The sequence below is a fragment of the Rhynchophorus ferrugineus genome, unplaced genomic scaffold, assembly GCF_030347505.1.
Source record: "Rhynchophorus ferrugineus isolate W39M unplaced genomic scaffold, kcgeb_rfMv2 rfM2, whole genome shotgun sequence".
NCBI classification, from domain to species: Eukaryota; Metazoa; Arthropoda; class Insecta; order Coleoptera; family Curculionidae; genus Rhynchophorus; species Rhynchophorus ferrugineus.
The window spans coordinates 10,702,415-10,727,171 of NW_027472581.1; the positions used below are offsets into that span (position 1 = coordinate 10,702,415).

Genomic DNA, 24,757 nt, shown 5'->3' on the forward strand with positions numbered 1-24,757 from the left:
CTAACATTGTTTACACTAACCTGTACACAAAGCTATGATCATACTACACCAGCTCAAAAGATTTGATATTCTTAAGTGCTTAAGCTTAAATCAATTGCTTTTCTTGGAGCAATCCGTATTTTGGATGCCACGTGGGCTTAAAGATTTCTTTACGCACAGAACTACACAGAAGAAATTTGATGTCCTATGTATTCTTTATTCCCCTTCTCACGAACTTTCTAGCCTAGCTTCTTATCCAATATAATTCCCTTAGATATTAATTATTCTAAGAGATATGTGTTATTTTTTTGTTCGTTTAGATATTAACCGGCATATCTTCTAGCCATTTGTATACTTTGTTCGATTAGGTAATTGTGAATACAATTATGTTTTTTTTTTAATTTCTCCTTTGATTTACTGTCTGGCATTGTTCAATCGAGTTTTATGTCCTATGATTCTAATTAAATACCTAAACTATAACCTGCTAATCAGAAAACTTTATCAGAAGACAAAAAAAGACTTTGGACATTATTCAGAGTCAGGAATGGTTTGGATTAGTATCCACTTCATTGGAGAAGCGCTGATTATGTTTACGAAAGAAGATATCAAGATCAATAAGAAGGTGGCACCACTTAATAATGGCGAGTCTGAATAATCGTATTGAAGTCATAGGAATTTTACACTTTACATATTTTTGAACAAAAACATGCCCGAATACTGCATAGAACAATGATATCAACACATAAGTTAAACATCAGTAATAATTTTCAAAATGATGTATAAAAATGTAATTAACGAACACAATAAATAGTTAATAGTTATAAATATGACTTAAACTGATAATACTTATATTTGAAAATATATCAATAGAAATTCTCACTTCCAATCAAATATTCAGCAGTCCAAACTATTGTGAGTGAGAATTATGATATAATTAACTGAACTGATAACGTAAACTCAATTTACATGCACTCGATACACAAACTAAAACCATGTGAACTTTTGAAATAAAATAATACATCAAAGTAAATTAACTATGAGAAAAAATGTATTTGACTACATTATTATAATGAATTGTATTTTTCATTTTACACGCGTACAATTATTTTTATGCCTAACAATTTTTTTAATTTCATTTTAATATGAATACAAAAAACCTAATCACTATGCAATGGAAACGATAAATTAAACATTACATTTTAATTCATCATACATCCCGAGCCATTCATTTTTGCTCTACACGCGATGTAAATACAAAAACACTTAAATTGCTTCCTGATGTACTGATTGTTATTTCCTGCGTGAGATTTGCAGTGAAATTAATCGAAGAGTGTCTTTCAAGTTATACATATGATTCGATTGAAATATATTGGGTTTCTCTCCTTTTTCAGATTAAATATCTCACTTTTTCATATCCGTCTTATATAATTTTTTTATATATAAGCACATCTACGATGACGTATTTTCGACATTTTGGAGCGATAATGGTTAATTGTATAAATTAGTGATGAGTGAAAAGTTTTGTGCTTTGCAAACCGCTACTTTTAAGTTATTTATCACAGCTAGAGCTGGGCAAATTACATACTGTACTTGAACTAAAATACAAAATACAGAATCTCCAATCCATTAAAAATACATGATGAACTAATCGACTCCGTGCTATTAATTATTAAAAAAAGCATTTTCTTTTATGAACGCTAGATTTTTAAATGTACTATCGGATAAACAGGCTCTTGTTGCGGGGTCAATAAGACAATGAGCACAAACTTGTGCTATATTGTACAAACACATTTCTTTATATTTGGATAGCATTCACAAATAATAGGCTCTCTACTTTTATCGTTTAAGAGGCTGACTCTAACTCTATTTGTGATATCTGTGGTTGATCACTGTTCTTTTTTGCAACTAACAATGAATCCATCGTCTTGTTTATCTGTAACAGGTCAATTGAAAAGTCCCCGACCTGACACATAGATGGAGCTACTATAAATAAATTCAGATGTTTTTAGTTGATGGTTTGGAGCAGTGTTTGAAGATAATCATGCGTAATAAACCCGAGTTTATGCGTCGATATGTGATATAAAAGGTGGCTCCATCATTTCACTCGACAGTCATCGGAATGGAATGACCACAATGAACCCTCTCCAAAGCGTGGGAAATCGCAACAGTCGGCTGGCAAGGTTATGGCGTCTGTATTTTGGGATGCGCATGGAATAACTTTGATTGACTACCTTGAAAAAGGAAGGACCATCAACAGCGACTATTACATAACGTTATTAAACCGTTTGAAGGACCAAATCCCAGAAAAGTGCTGCTTCAACAAGAAAATGCACCGTGTCACAAGTCAGTAAAAACGATGGCAAAAATCCATGAATTGAGCTTCGAATTCCTTCCTCATCCACCGGATTCTCCAGATCTGGCCCCCAGCGACTATTTCCTGTTCTCATATCTCAAAAGAATGCTCGTTGGGAAGAATTTTGAAGCAAAGGACAAATCGTACTACAAAAATTGTATCGAAAGTTGGAGCGTCGCTGTAATCAGTGTATCACCCTTGAAGGGAATTATGTTTCATAATTGAATTAATATTTATATTCATAAAGTCACAGCATTCACTTAATTCAGGTCATCATCGCATCCGTGTCGCCATCATCCGACATCGTAGATGTACATATGGAGTGAATCACAATGACAATGGATAAGATACTTGACGATTTGACTTACAGGACAGGTGCAGTGTGTAGTGCAGTATATAACACTAGTAAGAATATAAGTATTTGAAACACTAACTACTAAATACCTCAGAATCAAATATTTGAATGACTAATTACAAATTACCTTTCTAAGAAGTAAATGAAATCAAACATGTATTGGAATTTAAATTGCAAATTATTCAAATACTACCTAACCCTGGTTACAGCATGTGAATATTATGTTAGAGAGACAACAAAACATGTATTGAGAATTATATTCTTTACAACGCACCCATAGATAAGATCTATAAATGCATTTAATTTACAATGTAATCAGAAGGCGAAAATATTTAAAGTATTAACTACAAGATATTTTAGAATGAGGTATTTGAAAGGCTAATTAAAAATTACATTTCTAAGAAGTAATTTAAATACAAATATGTATTGGTTCTTCATTTACAAGTAATTCAAATACTGCCCAACCCTGGTCACAGCATGTGAATATTATGTTAGAAGGACAGCAAAACAAGCTCAGCACTCTTATAGAAGATCTTGTGAATATAGTTCCTGGGGTAAAGTTTAATTTTATATAACGTTCATAAGAATCGCGTAAAAGTGAATAATAGAAGAAGAATAATATATGTTCGTTCCGATCGTAGCCAGACAACAACTCGGGATGCCAAGGTTATTAGAGGAACTGGTCCACCCCAAGCACTTGGACATGCTTATCAACTTTTTTACGGCCGTGGTATTGACACAGCTGTTGTGAAATCTTCAGAGAAATCAGTTATTATGTTCTATTGCAGTTTGTTTACTTTATTTAAATACTACATTGTAATCCGACCATAAATCGCCAATTTAGAAAATAAGAGAATATAGAGAGAGACTCAATTTTCAAAATTCAGTTGTTTCAATTGAATCAAGATGATAAATGTAACAACTGTTGTGTTATTGGTGTTCAATGTATGGGGATTTGGACGCAGCTTGATGGATGCCGTTGACACTTAATTACTCATACATGGAGGGAATTAATATCCTTTATTATCCTTGAGAAAAGCATCATAGTGCATCACACTTCTTAGGATAATAAAATTATAGAAAATATATTCTGAATCCGTTATTTTGATAACCGAACATATCAACTATTTATTTATAGCTTTAAGCACAACAGGAAATGGAGCTTTTTTTAGAGTAAGAAAAAATATGCTGCACTTCGGCCAAATAATATGTAATCAATGATGATAGTATGGGAAATTAGCATTAAAATATCTATACTAATACCTCAGAGTTAGTTTCCAATTCAACCGCAAGATCTTAACTTGCTTGCCAATTAGATAGCAGAGGTAAAGTGTGTCAAAGAGAAATGAACGATCCTTCAGTTTCAGTTTATTTTAATATTAGTTTGTTACAAATATAAATGTTTTAACCAATCCATTTTAACAACCACAGAAAATAACATATTACATATGACAGTATTTTAACCAAATGAAATGTATATTGTTAAAAAAAATCATTCCACAAAACAGTATAGATTATAAAAGCATTGGGAATGGATCTATTTGTTTGGTCATCACGCAGCATACAATGGCCAAAAAATTGTAGAACGAAAAGACACCATTAAAACCGAACAACTTCTCACAAAATATTCTTTTTCAAAAAAATTTAAGTGATCTCCAGTTCCACAAATGACCTATTTAATTTCCTAAAACCTGATTTAATTTCTTCGGATATCTGCGTTCCTTAAAGGTATACAACATTTCAGTTTTGTCCCAAAAGCGTTACTTTTTGACCATAGTAGTGTACGGTTTGTCAAAATATTTTCTTGATAGAATATAAAATAATATACTTCTAGCTAAAAACCGTCAACCCATTATCGAATTTTCAGAAAAAAAATGCCTCTTTAAACAAGGAACGCACTAAACAGACCGGGATGTTTGTTTGAACTAAACTAAATCAAAAAGAAAATTCCCAGAAAATGAACATATCAATATTTGATATGTGTGTCATTCATCAATCACTTTCAGCTTGCCGATGATCTTTTGTTTACGTTATTTTTTCTTATATAACATATTAAACTGTTTGAAATATAATGTATCATGCTCTTCTCGTGCTTAAGATAATTTAACGAATATACGATTTCGATGCAATAAATATTTCTATTCGAATTTTCGATCCGAAATATTATGTAGGATAAATTTTATAATATTACCTGTAGTTATTGAGATTAATATGCAGGTTTTTGCTTACTAATATTATTAGTATATATTATAAACGTTATTGTTTATTGAATGTTTATCAATGCCTATTACGTGCGTGAGTTTTTAAGTAGTTTAAACGTTCCAAGGTGACCGTACCGCCCTGTAACACCAACAGGGCAAGAAGATAGATAATATCCTGGGCTAATCTTAGGATTACCCGTAACTTATAACAATAAATACATATTACAGCTGAATGGGGGTAGATACACCCTTAATTACGAGAATATTATTATAAAAGGTGACGATCTTACAAAGACTTAGAACTCAAAATTACAACGAAAATATAAGAAAACATTAACTTTAAAAAAGTTCCTTGTAGTTGAGTTGATTGCAGGAAATATTTTGAAGCAAGCAGATTAAATAAGCATTATTTAGATAAAATATGTACATGAACTATGAAAAATAATTATACAAAAAACATAAATAACTAAAAAAGTAACATAAATAATTAAAATACTGATAATAGAATTAGATCAATTTTTTGGCTTTAGATAGAAACGAACCTTGGTTGACAGGATATGAGGGAAAGAAAACAGGGGATATTATATATAAGAGGGGATATCAGAAAATATTTTTTTATTCTGGCCTAAAACAAGGAGGTGGAATGCATCGTCGGGGAGACTTGCCGTGGAGTGACAAGTTAAACCGGGTTATGTGGGACCACCTCTGAGCTTACCAATACACTAAACCGAAACCGTCTCACAGTTGACCCGCTCATCGGGCAGATGTTATTGGGCACGAGAACCCGGCGATTCTATTGATTCGCGAACTTGAGTTAACACACGACTGGATACTGTCGTATGGGGGCAAAAGTTATGACTGCAGCGTGACTGATGAGATCGTTTCAGCCTGGTGGTGCTAAGCTCCCAGCATGTCGACCAGCTCGCGAGCAAGCGCGTTTTCAGAAGAACTAGAGCTGAGTTGTTTGTGGAATGATTGAGATATGAAGTGATTGATTTCTGGAGTGTCAGTTTCTCTATGAATTTCATCATTTCTGACAAACCATGGAGCGTTTAAGATTCTTCTGAGGGGCTTATTTTGAAAAACTTGAAGCGTTCACCTGGTTGGGTGTATCAAACTTGAAGTAGACATTAGATCCGTAGACGAGTACGGACCGAATTAACATTTTGTAAAATAAGCATTTGATGTAGATGGGAAGTCTGCTAGAAGGGCAGATCAAAGAAAATACCAGGTTTGCTATCACCGAGCCTTCCTGGATTGCTTTCTGGATTTTGGAATGCCAACCGAACCGTCGGTCGAAGTGGAGACCTAGGTACGTGGCGTTATCCAACCATGGAATTATTGCGGTGTCGATCTTAAGTTGCTAGACGCATAGTGCGTAACGCTTCTTATAGAAAATGATGGCCTGGGTTTTCAGGGAGTTGATTTTCAATCTCCAGAATTTGAACCACTTGACCGCATGATCGAACTGCTTCTGTCAACGTTCATGAATTGTAACTTCGAACCTGGCGGCCGTCAAGAAAACAGTGTCGTCTGCGTAAAACACGACGTCAATGTGCTCTTTTCTCGGAAGATCTGAAATAAAGAGATTAAATAAGGCTGGGGCCAGAGGGGAACCTTGAGGTACGCCAGCATGGATTTGTTTTCGACTGAAAAGTGTTTTCCTGATCTTGGAAATAATAGAATGTTCTGCGTTTTTCTGAGGTGTCGCAGGTTTTTGGCAAAGGTATAAGGTATGAGGAATCTAATTACAAAATAAGAAAGATGTCGCGTCGATAGTTCGCAAAGTTATTAAAATCTAATACTTATTTAATATCGGATAGAGCATTCAGGGATACACATGAAAGGGAAAATAAAAGTAAGAGTACCGTACATTTCTTGAGTTGCAACATAGTACAATATCAACTTATGCAAACGGCACTGACATAATCCATGTAGATAAATACCATTAAGAAGCATAAATAAAAGTCATATGTTAGCCCAAGCACTAACAAATCATCTTAAGCAAATCCATTCATATTTGACAAATAGAATATATCAACATATTTAAAATATAACAATATCCAGAACAGGGTAATAGAGTAAAATATTTGACATGAATGACAATGGACATGATATCTGTTGGTATATAGAAAGAAATAATAGGAAAAGGATAAAAGTATTTAATATAAGACAACGAAAGGAATGAAAAATTATGTCAGTGAATAGAAAAAATAAGACAACTAAAGACAATAGATGCATTATCGTACAACAGTGGGTACTAATCTTAAGTAAAATGAAGTTATTGAAATTTACAAAATATCGAATTTAAGGATGATATTTTATGTCAATTTCAACTACTGAGATGAAAACAAAATTTAGCGAGTTATATTAATTTCTTGGATGAAAACATAATACAATGTAGCTATAACAGGTTTATTGAAAAGTCCCCAGCCTATTATAGTAAAACATAGTTTTTTGGCAAAATTCGTTTTTTTTATTCAACAAAAATGTCTTCAAGGGTGATATACTGATTATAGCGACCCTCCAGCTTTTCGATTGTCTTGGTGAAGCAGCACTATCTTTTTCTGTAAATGCGGCCGTTTTTCGGCGATTTCGTCCTTCAGACGCTCCAAGAACGCTATATAATTGTCGCTGTTGATGGTCCTTTCTTTTTCAAGGTAGTTAATGAAAATTATTCCATGCATCCCAAAATACAGATACCATAAACCTGCCAGCCGACTGTTGCGTTTTCCCACGCTTTGGAGCGGGTTTATTGTGTGCAGTCTACTCGGATAACTGTCGATTGCACTTCGGAGTGAAATGATGGAGCCATGTTTCATTCATTGTCACATATCGAACCTCCGCAATAATGGCAAATATTAAAAAGGTTTTAAACCAGACAACTTAAAACTATAAATTACAAATATAAACACTATAATACTATGGCTGTAATAGTGACAGCAGAACACTTACTTGGGTAATACTGTCTCGATAAAAAATAGTACGGCGGGAGCTCTAATAAAGTTAACATATATGAATTGACTAAGCTCCGAAAGAAAGTGGTGCAACCATCATACAACCTAGACAGGTATTGACTGGAAGAATATGGTATGGTCTAATGAATAATCGGATGGAAAACCCCAAAATAAAGTTCCCACAGTCAAGCTTGAGGAAGGTCCCGCTATTGTTTGGGAACCAATATTTTGGTATTCAGCTGGTCCTCTCATTCACATTATTGATCGTATTACTCCGGATGAATATCTCGACATCAGTGATGAAGTTCTTACTATGACTAGCATAAACTCGTATTACTGTCAAACCTTTCCATATTCCAAGATGATAGGGTATCCATACACAAAGCCAAAGAGGTTCAGTCTTAGGAATACATCAGAATAGCAAATATTCTTTGCCCAGCTTAATCGCCAGACGTAAACACAATTGAATCACTATGGGGGTTTTAGAGCAGGAGTAAATTTACAACATCGGATATTTTGGTATAACACATGGGACAACATTCCATTGGAAATTATTCAGATACTCCATGAATCTATTTCGCAAAGAATTGCATCTATTTTAAAAGCAAATGTTAGATCTGGTTGGCGCAGTAGTTAAGATGATAGGAAGCTCCTACTACTATTGCGATACTCCCGGGTTGGAACCCTGTTGGGGCACGGATGAACTTTAAGTTTGTGACTGCAACTGTAAATGTCTTTATAGGCAGCAGTAGAAAATCTGACAAGGAAAATGATCCCAGTTACACCAGTAACCAGGCTGGATAAAACCGGATGTCTCCTGGGATAGTCTCTTAAGTTGGTCACTGGCGAGTCGATAGACCGATATGCGATATGCCGAAGACCGTGGTTCGCAGCCCACGTTAAACACCTAGGTCATGTCCAGATAAACCCTCGTAATAAAAAGGAGACCTTAAAATATATAAAAAAGCATATAGTAGTTCAAGACCTTATTAATAAATAAATGTTATGTATATGTCAGGTTTTCATATTATTTTGCCCATCCCCTGTAGTTATACCTCTCTTTTTTATATTTCACTTGATTTATATTCTTATACAACTCGAAGAAAAACGAAAGGAAAACGAGAATAGTTTTTTCCCAACCAATATATCTCCAAGTTAATTCAATATCCTTAAAAACCACATCAAGTGGGAATTCTACACAACCAGCTTTTTATGATAGGGTGAGGTCCCTAATAATTTGTTTTATTTTATTTCTGTTTCAAAATGTTAAGCATGAAGCATAATAATGGAGATCCCTGATATATTATGTTATATAAAATAAAATATTCCTTTATTATTCACATCGTCCATGTAAACACTGTGGTATAAAGCCACAATAAAACCACTCCACACGACGGCTAATAAATATGCACGAACGTACCTAACATACAGCAGAAAAACAACTCATGTTATATTATTCGTAATTAAATTGGTATCGATTTAATAGTCTCACAGTTCGAATAATTACTATAATGTAATAATAATTATACCTAATTTGCAACGGACAGAGCTGTTTATTTTATTGCGAACAAGGCAATAGATTTTCTATATAATAGGTAAAGGAATTTTTATTGTAACATTTAGTTGCCTCCAATGTCTCTATAGTGCTGGGACAGGTCTGTTTGAAGTTGGACAACGTATTTATGGCGAGACATAAAATGTAGATGTTACCGCGTATCATTTTCATTAGAACGAAAAGAACCTGATTGGCTATTGTATACCGTAAGATTATTGGTTTTCATTAAAATACAATGCGATATAATAATTATCGTTAAATTTAATATCTGAATTGTGGAGAAATATTTTTATTGATAATTTATACTTCGTTATAAAATTTATTATATAGTTGTTGTTGCTGTTGACTTTACTTAAGAATCAGGACTCATTTATAATATTGAGAGCAACACTTAACTACAATAATTGCATCCACAAAAAAACACTATATGATGTGGTATTCAAGGTGTTGTAGTTACTGTTACTGTTGAACGGGATCAATATTCATTCAAGTTCATTCATTCAGACTTGATTCGAAATTTTCTTGTGTCTGAAATGGAAGAGCAAGGACCAGAAGACATGTGGTTTGGTTTGGTCAAGATGGGGCCACAGTACACACAGCTCCTTCAACAAATCAATTATTGAATGACGTTTTACACGAAGACTAATTTCGCGAAGTGGCGATTTAGTATGCCTTATTGAAAGAGCCGAAAGTTACATAGCGAATCGCGGTCCCCAAATAAACTTTACGAAAACCAAACTTACTTATCTTTTCTTTTATTAAAGTTATAGGCAATCGAAATGATAGCGGGACTTTTGCCGCACGTTGTAGGAATAAATTGGCCTTATTGTATTCTCAGCCATCTTCTCGGAGACGCTTTCATAGTCTCGCTAGAGTTCTATTCAGAATTAAAATTTATTTACGAACTATAACAACGCTACATTTAAATTTTAAAACAAACAGCAATATCTGTCGTAGTGGACTTTAAATATTTGCATAAAACAATTACTTTAATCGTACTAATCAATCTACACACACCGCTGTAAAAGTCCGCATGCCTACCGTTGCATTTTGTTAAATTGCTTCATTTGCTTACAATGTAGATGACTAGGACCGTGCGATTTTTGCCGTTTTATTACTTATTTGTTTTTTTAAGTGACAAAGGATGTTAATTAAATATGCTAATATTCCGTTTGTTTTACTGCGAGTTGAAATAAAATTCAAACTAAATTAGTTGGAACATGTAAAACATCTCTTGTCGAATGCTATATATTTACATAAATTAAAACTGTTTATGGGTGGAGGTGTTGTTTTTGTGTTGCAGAAATAGCGCGTTATACTTACTTTACAGATACAAAAATAACATTTTTGGGCTTGGGAGATGGCCAACGGTACACGTTCTCCTTCTTCGGAACAAGACTCTCGTTTCCCCTTAAACAGGCCCGCTGAAAAAGAAAAGAAAAACACAATAAATTTCCGCTGAAATAACGTACATTAAAAATGTCAATATTTATATCTGAACCGGCTAATTGGTCAATTCTTAGAAGATGTTTTCCAGAATATAGTTTTGATAAGTGAGGTGTAACTATAAAATATGAACACGAGGTGATGAAATATTAATATTCAATTTATAAATATCTAATTATTATACTCCTCAACATATATTCTATATATAGCTCCATGTGAATTTTCCAGTGTTTTAAAATTTGAGGGACTTCTAGAGTATCTAAGCTCTATCTTTTTTATAATTTCAATGGTCCGACATATTATCATAATACAAATATAAGGAAAAAATCAAAGACGGTAATTGGAACATTTGCAAACAACATAATTATCGTGACAAAAGATGTATATCTGTTTGAGGTTGTAGAAAAAGTACAAGTAGCGGCCAACAAGATCTCTAAATTGGCTAAAGACAATTTTGCGTTGCTGTGAAATGAGGAAAAACTAATCATATCTCTTGACGGAAGCTCGATTCCTCAAGCAGAATCAGCTAAATACTTCCGAATACATCTCGATAGTAGGTTAAATTGGAAACATCATGCTAGACAAAAATCAGAGCAGATTAGACTCAAAGTCAAGCAAATATGCTGGCTAGTCAGAAGATAATCTCAACATTACCTAATATCAAAGAGGTTGGTTTATCTGTCAATCATAAAGCCATTTTGGATCTACAGGGTGCAAATATGGGGTTACACTAAGACATCAAACCAACTAGTAATCTAACGTACCCAAAACAAAGCTCTACGATTAATTCCCAATGCTTCTACGAAGTGATCGAAGATTTAACTTTAAAACATGAAAGAAGGTTGCTACATCACGGCAACGTGGAAGCAATATAGATACTAGACGACACACAGGAAATAAGGTGATTGAAGCGAAACAAACCACACGAAGTAATATAGTGTATAAGAGTAATTTTAACTTTAGCTTAAGTAGTTTTATTTTAATTTTGTAAATATAAACTGATGAATTAATCCCGTACACGTTTTGCTTGTGTATTAATGCAATAATTCGTAAATTAAGTTTATACTTAGAGTATCTAATATAAGAACTAATTTAAAAAAACTTAGCACACATGCTAAACAGGCTGAAAATTCCTACTTGGATATTCAATAATTTTGTTGTTATTTGAAGAACTCTGTTACAAAGACTCATCAAAAACTTTTTCAAATTTACAGTGATGTTCTGTCGTTCAACGATTTAAAATTAAGTCTTTCGGGCACTTTAACAGTTGATGTATCAATTGTTTCCAATCGTTCACATTCTATGTGAAATATCCGTTTAAGCATCGTGATTTCAATGCTCCCAAGGTGGAAAGGAGAGTATTCTAAAGAGTATTGTGACGAGCGATGAACGAATCAGTTGCACTGGTATAAATGGTATTACTTATTTTCACTGTAACACTTATTTTTAAGATACATTTTAAGAACACCGCAACATAATCTCAAGAATATCGATAAACAATTGTTGATAACTTAATTTAGTTTACAATTTTTGCTCCTAGTAACTTTTAATTCATATAGTTGTAATTGTAAATTTTGGAGCACGAATTACATTCTACATGATGTTGGACTTGGCTTAAAAATTGAATTAACCATTCAAAGTGCTTTTTCAAATATTCATTCAAATATTTTATATTTTACTATATACACACAATTTAGCTTAATACCCACCTAAAACTATTTATCTATTTACAATATTATTTTAACTACTACCAACTGATCACTTCGAAGTCGGAGCTGAGCCCAAATAGTATCAAAATAATATTTTTTTTATTATTATTTAATTAATATATTGTTACTAGTCGTTCCCGTCTAACCTACAATTTGTTTTTATAAACCATAATTTGTATGAGTTATATATCACTTTTATCAGCTATTGTTTTTATAATCTTAAGGAAATTTTAAGTTCAATAATTAGTTTATTAATGTATTATTACTAGTCTCTAATAAAGTGAAAAAAATAAGTTAACTAAAATAAAGGCATTTTTTAGTGTTCTAACTTCTTCTTCCTCTTCTGTTTGGTTCTCTTAAGTCGTCGTCCTAGATCAATGTTGTCCAAGAGTTGTATCACTTCGCAGTAAACATGGAAGTGGAACCTTACCCATTTCCTCTATGTCAGTTGGAATCCAAAATATCTCGGTATAAGTAATTGTTCCTGCGGTATCTGGATTGCGTCGGCTATTTTCCAAATTCGGGATAAATGATAAATGAATGTATTTGGAAATTCCTTGAGACCCTAATCTTCAATATCAAGTGTCAATGATCCCCAAATTTCGGGAAATTTCTATGTTGACTTTTATCATAAACCATCGTAATTTTGCCAGTACCATTCTTAGAGATCAGAGCTGCGGTATTGTATTGAGAATTATCCCTGTTAACTTACTTTCTAAAAAAGATTCCTATTCCATCGCTTCAAAACGTTATTTATCTAATTTATATATTATATGTTCTATATACATATACATACTTTCTTATTATTTAATTATTACATTGTTACTAGTCGTTTCCGACTAACTTACAATTTGTCTTTATGATAACTTCAATCTAGGTATATAGCTAGGAGGACCCATCGGCCCTAACTCAGTCTCTGGTGAAATAATGTTTATAGATATCACTGCTGATTTCTTTAATATATGCACATCACTACACAACACTACACAAGATCAGATGGTTTGTTTCTTTTGAGTCTGTTCTGGTGGTATTCAAAAGATGTAATATTTCAATATTAGTATGAGAATGGAGTCTTTCCTCATGCCCCATTGCAATTCTCTTGATTTCTTGACTGACTGTGGGTATCTGAAGGTCTCCATGTAGGTAATCAGTCCTATAGTATTTGGGTGCACCCACAATACCTCTCAGGACTTTGCTTTGAAAAATTTGTATTTTATTAATGTTACTTTTTGCAGAACATCCCCATCCAACTCCGTATGTCCATAAGGTTTCAGTATTTGCTTATATAATAGTAATTTATTATGTACTGATAATTGTGATTTTCTCAGAATTAGCCAATACATTTTTCTATATTCCAATTCCAGTTCTTTTTTTTATATGTTCCTTCCAGCAAAGTTTTGCATCAAGATTAATTCCGAGATATTTAGCGTTGCTGCTATACGGAATGATAGTGTTATTTAATGTTACTGGTGCTTGCACGGTCGGATTGTAGGTGAACTGCACACGCACAGATTTACTTTCGTTAATTTTTATATTCCAAACTTGTGTGCAATTATTTATATTGTCCCTTGCGTGTTGTTTCGTGTGGTCTCCATTTGTGATATACCACAAGTGTGGAGTAGATAAAGCATTGGCCCCAGTACACTTCCTTGCAGTACAACAGCCTTAGCTTCTTTTATTGTAGAGTAAGGTTCTTCTTACTTAACTCTAAACATTCTGGCTGTAATGTACGACTTTAGTAGATCGTTGTGTCGTTTTCGTAAGATTTTCTGTAGTTTATGAACAAGGCCTTAATGCCAAACCTTATCGAAGGCTTATGGTACATCTAAGAATATGGCTGAGCATACTTTTTTACCTTCGTAGGTTTTTTTAATGACATCTGTTATTCTCTGGACCTGGTCAATTGTTGAATGCCAAACCGGTATGTTGGTATTAGTTTTTTTCTCTCTATGATTTTAAAGTAAATAAAAAGTAAATATTTCAAAAAAAAATCGAAAAATAATTTAGAGTAGACATATTGGCAGAATATCGCCCAAATTATATGATTAATTAAAAAGCTATGGATGAATATATACAAATATACAAAAGTATGTTTGTTAATATTATCTAAGTAGTAATATTTCACTAAAACTATATTTAACTATAACGAATACATTACTAATGCTAGAAAGTTGAGTATTTTATGTTCCGTAGAAAAATAAATTCCTAGATTCGAAGGTAATTATATCTTTAATAGCCACATTACGATTCAGTGCCCCATAAAATTTCGTATTAGCAAAAAAACAATATATACCACTCATATTGTTATGATTTGGGTTTGATCCGCTTAGGCTGGCAGCTGAAAATTGCAAATATATAAATATACAGATTAGTATTAAAGGTGGCCTTATTTTTCAAGGTGGATTTTAATAATTCATTCTATGAACATGCTTATTACGAAATGATCTGCTGTAAGCAGCTGTTCTAGCGCGATTACTGGGCTACCAAGCCGAACTAAGTCCTGATCTATGAATAATGTGAATCGGTTGTATTGTGAACGAATTGTATGCACCGTATTCATGTAGGCTGCCGTTGGATTATTTAAGCAATGATTTCTGATAACTATTAATTACAAAATTAAGTTACTGTACGCATAATATCCATAGATATTAGAGTAGAAAACTGATTTAAATAAGAAATGTATTAACATTAACTATAATATAGTAGCTTGTACTGCTTTCTATAGTAGCATGTAAATTTATATAATTTACATTCAAATCAACTTCAACAATGGATCTGAATATACGAATCGCGAAAATATCACAAAAATTCGATGTAGAACAAATTAAATGCATTGTTAGATGTTTAAAATTAATAAATTATTCATATTTGAACACATTTCTTCCGAGTCTTCAAAATAAACTGCTGCGTACCGTCATGAAAACCTCTTATTACATCCCTAAGCATAATGGGCGTGAGACAATGTGACAGTGTCCCATCCTTTGGCTAGAAAATGAGACGTGCCTGATCTGCTTTTCGACCTAACCGGTCAATTGAAAAGTTCCCAGCCTCAGCTCTCAGATCTTTAGTTTGTGAATTATAGCATTTTGTGACTCATCTTTTGTTATTGTAAAAAAAATGGATAAAAAGAAATTTCACGTGTTTATAAAATATTGCTTTTTAAGGGAAAAATACAGTTGAAGCAAAAACTTGGTTTGATGCCCAGTTTCCGGATACTGCCCCATGAAAATGAACCATCAAAGGATTGGTATGCTAAGTTTAAACGTGGTGAAATGAGCAGCGAAGATGGTGAACGCAGTGGATGCCCAAAAGCGGTTGTTACCGAAGGAAACATTTGAAAAATCCGCAAAATGATTTTGAATGACAGTAAATTGAAACTAAATGAAAAAGCACACACTCTAAAGATATCAACTGAACGTGTACATCATATGATTCACGAATATTTGGGTAAGAGAAAGCTCTGTGTAAAATGGATGATGTGCGATCTCACTTTTGATCAAAAACGACGGCGAGTTGATGATTTGGAGCCGTGTTTGAAGATAACCAAGCGTAATAAACCCGAGTTTTTGCATCGATATGTGACAAAAACGCAACAGTGAGCTGGCAAGGTTATGGCGTATATATTTTGGGATGCGCATGGAATAATTTACTTTACTTTTTCGTTGACTACCTTGAAATAGGAAGGATCATCAACAGCGGCTATTACATAGCATTATTGGATGTTCGAAGGACAAAATCGTCGAAAACGGCCGCATTTGAAGAAAAAGAAAATGGTGCTTCACCAAAACAATGCACCGTGTCACAAGTCAGTCAAAACAATGGCAAAAATCCATGAATTGGGCTTCGAATTGCTTCCTCATCCACCGTATTCTCCAGATCTGACCCCCAGTGACTACTTCCTATTCTCAGATCTCAAAAGAATGATCGCTGGGAAGAAATTTTCGTCGAATGAAAATCTAATCTAGTTTATTCAATAAATAATTTTAAATGGTTTTTAAAGATTGAATAGTAACTGTTTTCGTCAGTAGGTATAAAGTAATAAAAAAAGGAAAAGATCAAAAAGAATACAAGAATAACAATATTCATATAATAATTTAGTTTAGTCTGATCTTAAAAAAACTGAGAGGTTAATAAATTGAGATTTTTTATCGAGAATAACTTATTGATGCGGTCACAAACCGATGTGTTGATAGAAGTTTATTGCTCATAAATACTACTGACTATCAAAAACCGTAAAAAGTCCTCATTAGCTCGATATTTAACAATATTTAACATTTATATTTGATATTTAACATATAATTAAAAGTATTTGTTTATGCTATGTTAAAACGACTATCGTGAGCAAAGAAAACAAATATCCTGTATCTATCTAACTTTTTCTATAATTAGCAACAACTACCATATTGTGCGAATTATATAATACATAAATATGTGATATTCTATAAACAAGTTTACTCATGCAAAGTTGTTTAGTATTTTGTTAACTTTTAGATAACCCCAAAAAATGATATTAAACGATTACTCATTTTAAATTAATCTTGGTAATAAAAGAAAACAATTTAATAACATTATTTTTAGTTCCTATATACTAGATTTCATTTTACATTACGAAAGTAAGTACATAAATTATTATCAAAGAAACTGAAACCGACTTAAAAAAATAAATAAGGAATTCACTAAAATTTAAACAATAATCAAACTTAGATTTTTAACACAAATAAAAACATCTATTTACGATATTATTTCAACTACTACCAATTGACTAGTTTGAAGTCAGTGCCGAACTCGAACCCAGAAAGTCTGATGTCAGACAGTATAATAGGTGTTAGTAGATACGTCGTTTCATTGGTTAACGATAAGAATTTGCTAGAATTCCTAGGGATACTATTAAGAGGTGTGAACAATATTTTGACTGGCGATGTTGTCTGATTGGGAAAGTTCCATCATATAGGGATAGGATAATGGTCAGCTAGGATATTAGCTATACAGAAAGTTTATTCCTAGAGACTGATAGCTGCAGGCTACCTCACATGAGCACCAATTACAAAAAGAAAATGGACAAATATGATTTCCTTAATTTATCAGTTTTTTTTGTAAAGACGGATTCTTTACAAAATAATCTTAATCACCTCAGAAGTGGCCTGAGTCAAAACGGATAGTGATCCATCAATTCTACAAACGGATAAGAACATCCAGTGCTGACCTATGCGAAAGGAAACAGAAGTAGATAAGAAGTTTAAAGTAAAAAAAAATCCCTAGTAATTCTTCCTTTTTTTCATGCAACAAAATACCGCATTCGCAGAGTGCTAAAGAAACCGAATACCAAAGTTACATCCAAACCACACACTCACATGAGAAAGAGACTGTGTACAAATCTATAAACTAAGAGGATGATAAATACAAGGATAAAAGAACATCAACTTAAGATTACTGGCCACAAGATTTAGTTTATTAAAATGAATGATTTAGCCTTGGAGGATAGCTTTTAGATTTGGAGGTCTTGAGATTTATAAACACCAAAACACTCTGATCAAAAACGAGGACTGCAAAATCCACCCCATTTTTATTCTACGGACCATGAAACTCCAGAGCTTCATTGGTTCATGGATCATTCATCAATGATTACGATATGTTAAAGTCGTCGCAAAATAGATTTAAAATATTTTCGTTACGTTTGTGCAGGTTGTGTGTTCGGTAAACGTAGAAAATCATGATAAATCCACTCAGAGATCCGTATTTGCAGTACTTTGGTTTCGTTGTATTAAACACTGAGAAGCTCTGAGTAAAAAAACTGTTTTCTAACGTGTGCAGAACCAAACTGCACAAGTGGTTATTTGCTTAAATATATACTTATCATTTTCCGTGGCAACATTATGGCGAGGACAGCAAAATTATGTAGATGATTGCTACAATTGTTCGATGAATGTCATCGGTATGAATGCAAAAAATTAGCATGCATAAATATCCTGGTTTATCAGTATCACTTAAAGAGAGTGCACTGTAGCGACCTTGACGCTCGAATTTTACATCGTGGAATAACGGTCTGCAAAATACCCAGAAATATAATCCCAGATGTTGAACACGGGCGGGGTGCCAGCAGCGCAAACTAGAACCCGACAACGAATAGCTGGCGGAAACCCCGAGAGGTTTATCTGGGATGTTATTGAAGGGTGTTTCGGTCATTCAGTGCTCAACCCTCGTTTGGTTTAAACGTGCCACCATCGACTGCCCAAGCCTCGTCTCCAGGTAACACCGCTGCCATCCGTTTTATTATTTGTATTTTTCACATTTTTTTTATATTGCCAATATATAACGGTCACATAATGTAAACACCACTGTTTCATTTTGTTTTGCCTCCATTCACACATTTAGCCTAAAGCACCATTGCTATTTTGCTCCATGTACAAATGCAAAACATTCCTGAAAACCTTCGTCTTCATCAACGGCGAGTAATGAAAGCGACTAAAAATAAATTTTCTACATTCATATCTTGATGTTTTTCCCACACAACTTGGATGACACGAGCGATGAGCAAAGGGCGGCAATACACCAAGATATTTTATAGCGAAAATCGAAACAGATTCCAAGTATAAAACACTAAAAATTCAACCTCTGTTCATTTCTATTTTACACTATTTAATTTAATTAGTGACCGTCAAAAAACAGTAAAATAATAAAAGTATTGAATTTTCCAGAAACCAGAACCAATTTTTAAAAAGTGCTACAGATTTAGATTCAGATTACCAATTTACCTTATGGTTGCTCAAGTCCAAAGCCGTGTATACTTGTAAAATTAAAAGAAAACTTACTCTGCTAGTTATAACGGTAGATCTATCTGAAATCACCGTAAATAAATATCAAGCAATAATTCAAATCTGACTTAAAATTGTGAAAATTGTTACGATTATTTTCAATTATGCGTTGGAACCTATTTTACTATAAATATCCACGATATACTAGCGACCTACTAAACGTCTCTCGTCAACTCTAAATTGGTCCCAATCCTGCGCTCGTTTATTACACGCAAACGAACCAACAATCAATCAATCAATCTTAACAAACAACTACTGCAACTTATTAAGGATGTTTTTTTTTCAGATACAGAAACGCGAACGTTTCGAATGGTTTTTCGGAATGTTAATTAACCGACATCTTGTCGGGCCCAATCTATAGAACGCCACTCTCGACTAGAAAGAATACGTACAAATAAACATTATCAATCCGAATGCTGTTGAGTAGGTCAGGTCGATTTTATAAGCCCCTTGTCCTAGTTTGTGTCTCTACGAGGGTTTCGATTTATCTTTTGTTCGCATATACTAATGTACCAAATATTTAGTTTGATTAGTTTGAACGTATTTTGAAACTAATAATCACAATATTAAGTTTAGTTGGTATTACGCTGAAATTATATTTCGATTTTTTGTTTGCATGTATTATACATTTTTCACCTTACAGTAAGCTGGATCCAGCGGAACTTCCCATTCAATTTTCAACAGGGTATTTTACATTACACTATCTCTCACAACTTTAAAATGGTGTCACAATACACCTTGCGGATTCCACCATCATCACTATCAACACAATACGATTTTATGGTTATGAATAATCCCCTCCAGTGTCAATGTAGATGGTTCTTGTAGGAATGTTCCTCGGGTCGGTCAGTCGGTCGAAATGTGTGGCTGTCGCTGCGATTATTTGTCAGAACACTCACTACTATTTTTGGAAGGAATTTGCATGAAAACTGAACACACTGGTTGAAGAAATACTGTTTATTTTAATATTAAATTATACATGTGGTCGACGGGAGAATTGACAGAGGGTATTAGGTTAGGTAGAGGAAGTACGGTAGCGCTGTGGAAATGGTACTATTACAAGGGGATGGAGAAAAGAAAAGAGAGCGAGACGTCGTCGTGATGGTCTTTTATCGCCTGGAACTGCAGGGTACCAATCCACCGGCGTTGCCAACCTTTGTACTTGCTGGTGGTGAATTCGTGGTGGCCTAAAGGGTCGTGGCGGTCGCCATACTCTTTTAGACTAACCCATGAAGGCCCAAACACGCCACAGAAAATCCTTCCTTTCTTACCTGGAAAGCAGTGAAATCGTGATTTTGAAACAGTTCGAAATTGTATTTCAATTTCACTTTCCATCCTCACCAAAAAGCAGAAGGATTTATTGAATATCTAGAAAAAACTTTCAAACCAAACGAAACTTGAATATAATTTGCCGGACATAGAAGCTGAAAAATCGATGATTGAATTAGTCACGCTGAAAGAGGTAACCAAATATATAACTATAAGTAGGTATAGCTATAGGTATACCTAGATTTAAGTTATCCTAAAGACAAATTGTAGGTTAGTCGGAAACGACTAGTAATAATTCAATAATAAAAACAAATGTCCCTTCTTTTGTATCTTTCCCGTCACATATAAAGGTTAGTAGATATAGTTGATTCCTCAACTTATCAGCTATGTGAAATATTTTAAGAGTTAATCAAGGTTTTCGTCCAATAAGTCTTGCTTCTTAACATTTTTTACTACTCCAGGCCATTTTTTATTGACATCAAAAATTTCTCTTTTCAAATCGTTATAAACAAAATGGACAATTAGCAACCTTTCTACCAGTTAGAGTACTGCTCGTAGCTGTTAGACTTGTTGTCCTATCCATATCAACCTATTGATGTCCACTGCGTTCACCGTCTTCGGTGCTCATTTCACCACTTCTAAACTTAGCATGCCAATCCTTTATCAACACGCAAAATTCCTTTTTGTCCATTTTTTTCACAATAACAAAAGTTGCTTAACTCAAAATGCTATAATTCACAAACTAATGACCCGACAGCTGTCAAATTTATACACGCATCTTTTGAGGGTTAGGGCTAACTAAAAAAATATCGATAAAATTCTAGTAGCGCCATCTATGTGTCAGGCCGGGGACTTTTTAATTGACCTGTTAACCCTAGATAAAAAAATTGAATTTGGTAGTGCTACCAGAGTAGATTTTTTAATGATGACCAAAACATCTTTCCAAAACAATATTTCTTCACTTTTAAGAAAAAAAGAAGAAATATTTTTTTAATAGAAATTAACTTTGTGGCAAATGAAACGTTAGATATGAACCTCTTATTCCACAAGAAAATGTGATTCTTCCGTCCTTACATATAAAACTTGGTTTAATGCAAATTTTTGTAAGCAATTAAGTGATGCTAAATTAACAGTCGGTATTTTTGCTTTAAAATGCTACGTGTTACGAAAACCTAGTTTTGTGTTCATACAGTTACAAACAAAAAAAACCTCTTTAAAATTAAATATTTTAGAACGATTATTAGATATATGTTTTAATTTAAAACGGTTTTTTTTTGTTAAAAGTTTAAGTTTGATTATATTTCATATTTTAGTGAGTTCCTTATTTAGTTTATGAATTCGGTTCAATTTATTTCTGTAACAATATTTTATTTTTCTTTTTTTGGAGTTAGATATTTACTCAATAAATTACACAGCTATTTTATTAAGTATTACAATGGATAGCCCGAGTAGAAGTACAGCCCGCATGAGGAAAAATAGGAATAAAGAAACAATGACTGAAAATAAGGAATCTTACAGGCATTAGGGCCCGCTAATTAGTCTAGGTGATCTGACAAATGTTCCAACAAAACAAAAAAGTTGCTGCTCTGTTGAGAATCGAACCCATGACCTCCGCGTGTGAGCTTAACGTTCTAACTATTACACCATAGAAACAATTGCATACTGTGTTTCTACGACTTATATGATACGGTTAGTGCTTAAAAAGCAAACTGAATGACTTTTTTCATCATATCAGTTCAGCAATAATTATACCCAAATATCTGATTATATTAGATCAAAAATATGTGAAAATATTGTACGTGCCTTTGAAATTTGACGTATTCCCTCGATTGCTTCCCCTTCCCCAACTGATCCTAACTTGGTTCCAATGGGAGCACCTCGGAAGAATACTTTATCGAATAAAAAAAGAATTTTGAAAATCGGTCCATAATCGAAGGGGAAGTCGGCGAACATAGATTAAAAAATATACAGCCGAACGTCGAACCTGCTGCTTTTTAAAGTCGGTTAAAAAGTCGTGCCGGTTTGGTTGATGCAGTAGTGAGGGCGACAGGACGGCCCTCCTACTGTTGCGATAGACGTGGGTTCGAATCCTGCTGGGGCATCCTCATAAATTTGTTTGTGATTGCCCTTAGGCAAGAGTGCAAAATCTGACAAGGATATTCATCCCAGTCACCAGACTGGGTAAGACCGGATGTCTTCTGGGATGATTTCCAAGTTGGTTACTCTCTAGTCGGATCCCATGTCAGACCGTATATCCAGGCCCATTTTAAAATATATAAAAGGAAGCCGTTTTATTTAATGTTATAGGACAAAAAAAATTGTCACATAGTGTTATTAAAATTGTAGACGCACCGTGTCGTGATTACGAATAGAACAAGATATTATTATTAATACGTGCGCCGAAAAACTCGTCCCCCCATATACGTTCGAGAATTTTTACTCGCAAAGGTAACTGCTTGCACGTGTCGGTCGTATGGCACGTTATGCATTATTAATAAGCTGGTACCACACAATGGAAGCGATAAAAAGCCTGGTACCACACACTTCAATTTAATTAATGGTAACAGTTTCGAGATTCCGCGCCGGGAGCCCTCAGCTCCGATGCGATACGACGATAATGGCGTATGCAGTAGCGATCGACGAGATGTGGGTCGATCTATCAATGACAGCTTTTCTTTAAAACGGGATTCGTCGGACGGATTTTAATGCTCAACGACTGACAGGTTATAATTCTGCATATGAGAGACGGCCGCTCGATCTCGATCGTTAGTTTTATATTAATGGCGCGGCGTCCGCTAATGATGTACAAATGTCATTTTAATCAGCGTCGAACATATAGATTGTAACGCGTTAGTGGAATACGTTATTCTTATTTTTATCTTTTGCTACTGTTACCAGTATTATATTGAAAAGGATATAACCTATTATAAAGAGAAAAAACCTAATACCTCCACATCAGTTGATGGTTTGTATGACCAGATATACAGAATTACAGATGCAATTGAAAGCACAAGCCTTTGATAAAGTATGACATGATGGCTTCGTTCATAAGCTACAGAAAATGTTACCGAAACAAAATGATAATCTTGCATTACAGTCAGAATGTTAAGAGTCAGAGGAAACCTAGTCTACAATAAAAGAAACTATAGCAGGTGAACCACAAGGAAGTGTATTGGAGCCAATTCCTTACCTACTCTACACCATGTGATATACCACATATGGAAATTATCACGATGGTTACATTTGCTGAAAACACTGCCATTCTTGCTGCCGGATTTATTTGCAACAAGCTGTCGGGAGCGAAGTCCTGAGAAGTGTTTATACGTGCACTGAGCAACACGAGCACTTCTAATACCGACTGTCACAAAGAAAATCAAGAGAGTTGCAAAGAGATATGCAGTCAGACTCCATTCTCATGTCAATATAGAAGTAATACAGCTCTTGGATTACACCAACACTCAAAAAAACAAACCATTTGTTCTTTTTTTTAATTATATTTTAAAGTCTCCTTTTACCAACTAGGGATTTATCTGGACTGGACCTACAGTTTAACGTGGACTCCGAACCACGGTCTTCGGTTAAGTCTACCGACTAGCGAGTGACTAACTTAGAAATCATTCCTGAAGACATCCGATCTTAACCAGCCTGGTTACTGGCGTGACTGGAATCATTTTCCTTGTCAGATCTTACACTCTTGCCTAGGACAATCACAAATATTAAACAATCACCTACATAAATTTACTACCAGCAGGATTCGAGCCCGCGGCTATCACAACAGTAGGACAAAGGAACATTTAATATAAAAACAGCAGTATTAATACATAAATGTTATGATACCAGACATATTAAGATAGGGCTGATGGGTCCTCCTAAATATATATCAAAATTTAAGTTATTGTAAAGACAAATTATAGGTTAGTTAAGGAGAAGCATTTTTATCTTATGCTTTAAACCTTCATGCCAAACTTTATCAAAACAACCTCTGGCCCAAAAATATGGCACAAATGAAAATAGAAAGGAATTTATATTATAGTAGGTTTGTATTATAAAAGAGTAGTAAGTGGAGTGAAGGGTATGAATAAGAGTAGCAAGTAAGTTTCACTTATTATTTACTAAAACCG

The 24,757-nt window shown here is 33.9% G+C and overlaps 1 protein-coding gene across 3 annotated transcripts in view; it reads right to left on the bottom strand.

Annotated features, from left to right (window-relative positions):
- Positions 1-24,757, bottom strand: part of LOC143191803 (BMP-binding endothelial regulator protein) — a 374,404-nt gene that overhangs the window by 55,434 nt on the left and 294,213 nt on the right. For all 3 annotated transcript variants that reach the window (XM_076397184.1, XM_076397185.1, XM_076397186.1), the window contains one exon: positions 10,724-10,824. In XM_076397184.1, the coding sequence (XP_076253299.1) occupies positions 10,724-10,824 (101 nt within the window). The remainder of the gene's footprint in view (positions 1-10,723; positions 10,825-24,757) is intronic.